The sequence below is a fragment of the Micromys minutus genome (assembly GCF_963924665.1).
Source record: "Micromys minutus genome assembly, chromosome: 25".
Lineage (NCBI taxonomy): Eukaryota > Metazoa > Chordata > Mammalia > Rodentia > Muridae > Micromys > Micromys minutus.
The window spans coordinates 7,238,247-7,245,258 of record NC_137960.1 but is presented as its reverse complement, the minus strand read 5'-3'; the positions used below and the strand labels follow the sequence as shown (position 1 = coordinate 7,245,258).

The window sequence follows — 7,012 nt, the reverse complement described above, 5'->3', positions numbered from 1 at the left end:
GATTGGTTGCCGAGGCATCTGTGACGTGTCTTATCCTTTCATCCTGAACATTCGGGGAAATGGCAGGGCAGGACAGCTGGGGCTCACGGGCTATATAACATTCTGCACTGGATACCTGAGGGGGGTGGGCTGCCTGGTTGCTGCAGGCCAGTCCTACCTGTCACTGTGCAGGCTAGAGTTCAGTGGCTAGAGGGCAGTGAGCATCTGCCAGGCTGGGGCTGGCTGGGCCACTGAGTCCTGGCCCATTAAGGCAGTGGGCCACAGCCAGCCAGACTCCCCACTGTCAGCTTGAGCTCCGTGTCTGTCAACACAGCAAGTCTCAAGGTAAGCTTCCGAGTTGCTCCGGGGTACATGTGGAAAGACGAGCCTTCCTTTTTATGACAGGATCCTTCATTTCACCTTCTCCAAACAGTGTGTGTAAGATGGGCCCAGGCCGTCCAGAGGGCTCTGTGGTCAGTGTTCCTTTAGCCTAAAAGCAAAGGACACAGTGACGGAGGGCCACACAGCGGATGCTGAGCACACACAAAATGCATACTCTACGCAGGGTCAGCCCTGTTCCCTCCCCACGGCTTCTCAGTGGCAGGAAGTGGGAATGGCTGGAGGACAGCTGCTGAAGAGACTTGGCTGGGAAGCTGCAGCTCACAAACTTCACAAATAAGGCATTTTCCTCACATTCCCCTCCCTGGGAGTCTGAGGAGTGATTCGCAGAATCACACCCACACAGAGGCACTTAGACAAGAAAGGAGAATGTCAAGACAGGGGTGACCACTATGCCTTCCTGTCAGGCTGCCTGGAGTTGGGTCATCTCTAGAGGCACCTCAGTGGGGACTTACGGAGCCTGGATCCCTGCCGCTGGCCCTGGACAGCTCAGTTCCTTGTGTATGAGGCGGATCAGGAACTGCATCCAAAACAGAGAAAAGACATTGTGACCATCTGAGGACACAAGCAGAGATACAAGTGTGGCCTGTTGAGGCTGGCTGGACTGCAAGGCCCCTCCTCTGAAGCACCCACAGCCTTATGCCCGTTGGAGGTACTGTCATTAGAACAGAGACCTGGCCTGAGGCTTAGGCTGCCCCTCAGTAAGTCCTCAGGATAATCCAGATGCCTGCCGGAAAGCAGGCTTTTAGCACAGACTTCAAAACCAGCCCAACCACAAGGGGCCTCAAGCAAGATAAAAAATGCAGGAGAGGTGGCCCATGATATGGAACTGCACAGGGGACTCTGGAGCCAAGTGAGCAGGTTGTGAGATGTACTGTGAGGCTGAAACAGTGTCTCAGGACTAGGAGTGTGTGTAGGTGTGCACGTGAGCGTGCATGCATGTGTGAGCGTCTTTATGTATACCTTTGGCTGCCTTCCAGGGAATGCTAACTGCCAGGCTAAGAGCCACTGGCTCACTGGTTAACTTCATGCCCTGCATGTGCTGAAAGGCTCAGAGTAATGCCTGGCTACCACCCAGAGCTCAGGTCTTTACCCTGCCTACAGGTGTGGAGCTAGGCTCTGTGACTGACAGCAGACCACAGTCAGGTTCTGGGGCTCGGTGAAACTGGTCTATTTTAAGGGGGGAAACAAAACAGAACAAACACAAAACACTAGAAAGAGAAAGGGCCAGCCTGAGCAGTCGGGCTTTTCTATGTTCATGCATAATTTGAGAAAGTCTCCTGCAGACAAGCTCGGTGTCTGCTCTAAACTGCTTGCAGTGCAGTGTTGGGAATGATCCCAGGGCCTTGTGCATGCTAGGAAAGCAAGCTCTACTGAGCCCTGACGTAGCCAAGGACGACCTTGCCCTTCCTCCCAAGTGCTGAGATTACAAGGGTAAGTCACCCTCCCCAGGTTAATAGACTGCTGGGGATTGAACCAGGGGTTCCGTGCACACTAGGCAAGCAACTGAGCAACGTCCCCAGCTTGTTTGCCCGTCTTCAAGACAGGGTCTCATTCTGTAGCCCAGGCTGGGGCTGGATCTTATTAAAGAGCTTGGGCTAGCCTCAAATATGTGGTGGTCATGTGCATTCTGAGTGCTGAGATTATGGGCCAGTGTCTGTAGGTGGCTAGGCATGCCTGAAAAGGATTGTGGGACCCCAACCCTCTTCTCTTTCTCCATTTTGACCCCTGGTCATTCAGTGAGTGGCTCCTTTGCAGAGGTTTGCCTTGTTACATGCTCAAGGCAATCCTGGGTTGAAGTATCCAAAGCTGTGGGCTGAACTGAACCTTTCAGAGCTATGTTAGGTGTTTGCTATAGTGATTGACACAGTAGGCACTAGATAGGGGCTCTCTTTGCTCACCATCTGCTTCAGTTCCCCAACAGGCCCACCATCACTATCAGCACATTCTTTCATAATGTGGCTGCTAGGGCTTGGGAGATGGTTCAGGGATCAAGAGCCTTGGCTGCTCTTCCAGAGGACCTGGGTTTGGTTTCACACATCAATGTCAGGAAGCCCACAACCATCTGTAACCTGGGCTTCAGGGGAGCAGGGTCTGATGCCCTCTTCTGGCCTCTGAACACTTGTGGTACAGATGTGTACACTCAGGCATACACACATACACATAAAACAATAAAAAAATTTAAATGTGAATGCTCCAGTTAACAGGGAGGCGCTGTTATCTGTCACGTGCTGACTTTGACTCTCAACATCCTACAAAGCGAGAGCTTCATTTGCTTCTCGATTCTTCCCCTCGGTGGAGAGAGAGAAAGCCTCAGTCTACGTGTACCTAGAGAAGGTGGCATGACACACAACTTTGCTAGGGGCGGTAGGGGTCCACAGGAAGACAGCCTGCTAGGGCAACATAGGTCATGACCCTCAACCTATGGGTCATGTCTCTATCACAGGGAAGACACAGATATTTACATTACTATTTATAACAGTAGCAAAATCACAGTTACAAAGTAGCAACATGAAGAACCATATTAAAAGGTTGCTACAGGGATGCTAACTGAAGATGCCTAGGTTACAAGCAAAGAGACCCACCAGTAAGGCACAGGCATCTGCAAACATCAGCATGTAGAACACATTGCTCCATCCTGAAGGGGAGATGAGTCCTGCCAGCAGGGGCCCCAAGGCAGCTCCTGAAATGGGAATAAAGATGCTGGTTAAGGAAGGCTAACAATGCGAGATGAACTCAGTGAGGAGGGAGTGGCTGGCAGAAACATCTTCTGAAACCCATTCTAAAAGTAGGTGTTGATCTTTGAGATGTCCACTCCATCCGACACACTGTCATTATAAATGAGCTTATGTAGCTGGGTGTGGTGGTGTATCCTTTTGATCCCAGCACTTGGGAGTCAGAGGCAGGAGGATTTCTGGAAGTTCGAGGTTAGTCTGGTTATATAGTGAGTACCAGGACTACGTAGATACCCTGTCTAAAAACCAAAACAAAATCAAACAATAAATAAAAGAGATCTAAACCCAAAAATATAGTTGCAGATACCCCTGTGCTCAAAGAAAATGTTCCTGAATAAATCTGTGTAAGACACACAAGACTTAGACCCAGCTGATGTCAACCACCTGATTCTGCAAGTCAGGGGGCTCCTTGTCTTTTGAGAGGGGTGCTGACAAGTTATTTGCAAAGGTTAGTGTAGCTGCATCTTACGTCAGTGGTTCAGAAAAATATGGCTGTACATGTGCAAAGTGTGTGCTAATAAGTGTGTATGCATTTTCATGTGTACGAGCATGTGTATGTATACAGTTACACATGTGCTATGTATGTACACATGTGCAAATATATACATGCATGTGTGTGTACATGGGAACAAGTGTGCACATGCATAAATGTGTGTACACTCATGCATGTGTATTCAGCTGCCCAAGTGCTATGTATGCCCATGCGTGCACAAGTATGTATATGTATACACGGGCATAGGTACATGTGTATGCATTGTGTGCACACTAGCATGCATGTGTATGCAGCTGCACAAGTGCTGTGTACGCTGGTGTGTACACAAGTGTGTATATGTATTTAAGTGTTTACATGGGCACAGTTGTACATGTGCATGCATTATGTGTGCATATGTATGCATGTGTGTATAAAAGCTGCATGTGTATGCACCTGCACAAGTGCTGTGTATACATATGTGTGTACAAAGGTACATATGAATGTATTGTGTGCATAAGTATACACATTTGTACATGGGCAGAAGTGTGCATGTGTATGTATATGTACAAGTATGTGTATGCATGTGTGTGTGAGTGCAGTGTGGGTTAAAGCAACTTCAAGATGCCTGTGAACTCTGCATTATGTCTATGAGGGGTTTTTTTCACGTTTTTTTAAAAATTGTTTATGTATTTATTTATTTATTCATTTATTCATTTATTTAGGTACATTGTAGCTGTCTTCTGACACACCAGAAGAGGGGATCAGATCTCACTACAGATGGTTGTGAGCCACCATTTGGTTGCTGGGATTTGAACTCAGGACCTCTGGAAGAGCAGTCAATGCTCTTAACCACTGAGCCATCTCTCCAGCCCTTTTTTTCAAGTTTTAAATTATGTCAAATAAACTTTGAAGGCTACACAAACAAAAGGTATCTGCAGGGGAAGGCTTGCTCCAGCATCCTGAGCACTTCCCTCACAGCGGGTGGGTGACTCTGACAAGAAGATGTCGTGTCCAGCATGCTAAGGAGTTCGGAGAAGTGCCTGCAGGTGACTGATTACATTATAGTAGCCAAGAGCTGGGCTCTCTGCTCTTTACCCACACTGACTGTTCCAAGTGTGTATACAGCACACACACCACTCTGCTTAATAAGCTCTTCCCATGCCTCAGGGAAGCTGCAGGAAAATGGCACTACTCTTGTGAATTTACTCTGCACATCCTGAAGACCATGGTGTGGACCATGCCTGAGTTTTAAAATTGTAAAACCACAAAGTAGAGAGCAGATGAGAGAAAAATGTCATTTTTAAAAGAAGACATTCGTGGGGGCACAACCTGGGGACATCTCCCCATAGCCGAGCTGGCTGAGCATGTGGCACAGTGAAAGGGCAGCAATGGTAGAAGGCCTTCAGTTGTTCCCTCTGCCACCTCAGGGTCCAGGTCACTCCTCATCAGCGACTCAATGACACCCCACAGCAGAGCAATTGTTAGACCTCTGGGGATAGCAGACTTTATGAGGGGTATAGGGAAGGCACCCAACACAGAACAGGGATCCGATCCAGGGGACAACACCAGCCCCTAAGCAGCCATTCCTGTGCAACAATGGCAAGAACTCCAGCCCTGATCTCCCTGTGGCAGGCCGACTCCAGGCTCATCTGTAAAAACCACCAGAGGGCGCTCTCCAAGAGAAAGGGCTCCCCTTACACCCTGCCCTGATACCGCCACCTTCTGGCAGCTTTAAATACAAAGATACAATCTGACAGTACAAAGATACAGTGTGGCAGCTTTGGAGGACCTATGGCTGAGAAAAAGACCAGCTGTGACCATACAGGCATCTCGAGGAGGGAAACCCAGGGCCAGTTAACAAGACGGATGAAAACCCCCAGCAATTATTTCTCACCTAACACGGTGTTTGAGGCACTAAAAGGACAGCTAAAATAAGAACACAGCGGTTGAAAGATAAAAGTCAAGGGCACTATCAGGAGAACAAGAGAGGCAGGAAGGACAAGCGATCTGGAAACCTGACATCTGACTAACACTTTCCAGAAAACAAGAAAGAAAACCGTAGGCAAACCATATTAAAGAAAACTACAGTGCCCAACCCCCAAGATGCTGGCCCTGCTTCCAGGTGGGTGGAGAAGGGCCTCTGGGTAAGGGGGAGACCCCCGCCCCAAGCCCCAGAGGAGGATCAGGTCTGTGTGAAGAGCACCCAAGAGTAACAGCTGATGCCTATCGCCAACAATGGAGACTGAGAGACACTGGGGTTCTGGAAGAGGTGCTGATGGAACCCCAGTATCACAGCCATGCAAGCCCCAGGGATCTTAGGAAGATGCTAGGTAACAGTCTCTGTTGGAATCCTGTAAACCCCACAGTTACCTGGCAACAGCCAGATATACTCCACCCCACAGTTACTTGGCAACAGCCAGGTATGCTCCACCCCAGTTACCTGGTACTATAAAAGGGGCTGCTTGCCCCCTCCTCTCTCTCTTGCTCTCTTCTCTTGTTCTTCTCTCTTCCTCTCCTACACCTTTGTCCCTCCTCTCTTCATTCCCTCCCCCACTCCATGTGCTCATGGCCGGCCTCTACTTCTCTACTCCTCTTCTCTCTCTCTCTCTCTCTCTCTCTCTCTCTCTCTCTCTCTCTCTCTCTCTGCCTCTACTATCCTCTTAACTCCCCTCCCCATACCCTGAATAAACTCTATTCTATACCACACTGTCATGTGGCTGGTCCCTTAGGGGGAAGAGATTCCCAACATGGGTCTGTCAGAGGCATCCCCCTTGCCCCCATGCCTCACCATTCCTCCACAGACCATACCCCCCCCCCTTTATTTTTTTCTAACAGTCCCACCCACAGGAGAGCAATGAGCAAGAATCTGGCAAACAGGGATCTGATGTCAGAGGGAGGAGAAGGCGGTGTGAGGGATGAGGAGGAAGCAGGAAGCAAGGTTTATGTAGCTTAGTAGGCAGCTGTGTGGCCTGTAACCAGGCTGCCTGAAGGTGGTGGTATCAGGGCAGGGACAACCAGGACAGAAACAAAAAGCAACTGGGAGAGGGATGACATGTCTGAGGACCTTTGAGGCTGACTTCCTGGCTGGAAGAAGGGCAGAGTAACAGCAGGTTCAGTGAGACTGGGGGTAGGGGGTGGTTGCAGGTCAGGCAGTGTGACAAGAGCCATGTCTAGTTTTCTTGGTTAACAGAGAGTCCAGGAAATTCACGTATGTGAGGAAGTGACTAGTAGCAGCTGGGAAGGACCATCTCTAAGAAGAGGACCTGGGCAGGCAGAGCCAGGGCCTGTCACATTGTATCATGAAAGTTTGTAGAACTAGCTAGCCAACTGTGGCTACAATGTGTATCACTTCCATAAAATGAAACCCTGTGAGCAGGCATGGCTACATTTAGCTGTTCTGCACCCACATGTAGGAAGGACAGCCTAG

At 49.3% G+C, this 7,012-nt stretch overlaps 1 protein-coding gene across 3 annotated transcripts in view; it reads right to left on the bottom strand.

Moving 5' to 3' along the window:
- Window positions 1–311: 311 nt before the first annotated feature.
- The window catches only part of SLC37A1 (solute carrier family 37 member 1), a 64,381-nt gene continuing 57,680 nt past the window's right edge, over window positions 312–7,012 (bottom strand). For all 3 annotated transcript variants that reach the window (XM_080937576.1, XM_080937575.1, XM_080937574.1), the window contains exons 18-20: window positions 2,964–3,061; window positions 834–898; window positions 312–469 (exon numbers count right to left, since the gene is read on the bottom strand). In XM_080937576.1, the coding sequence (XP_080793702.1) occupies window positions 454–469; window positions 834–898; window positions 2,964–3,061 (179 nt within the window). In that variant the 3' untranslated portion in view covers window positions 312–453. The remainder of the gene's footprint in view (window positions 470–833; window positions 899–2,963; window positions 3,062–7,012) is intronic.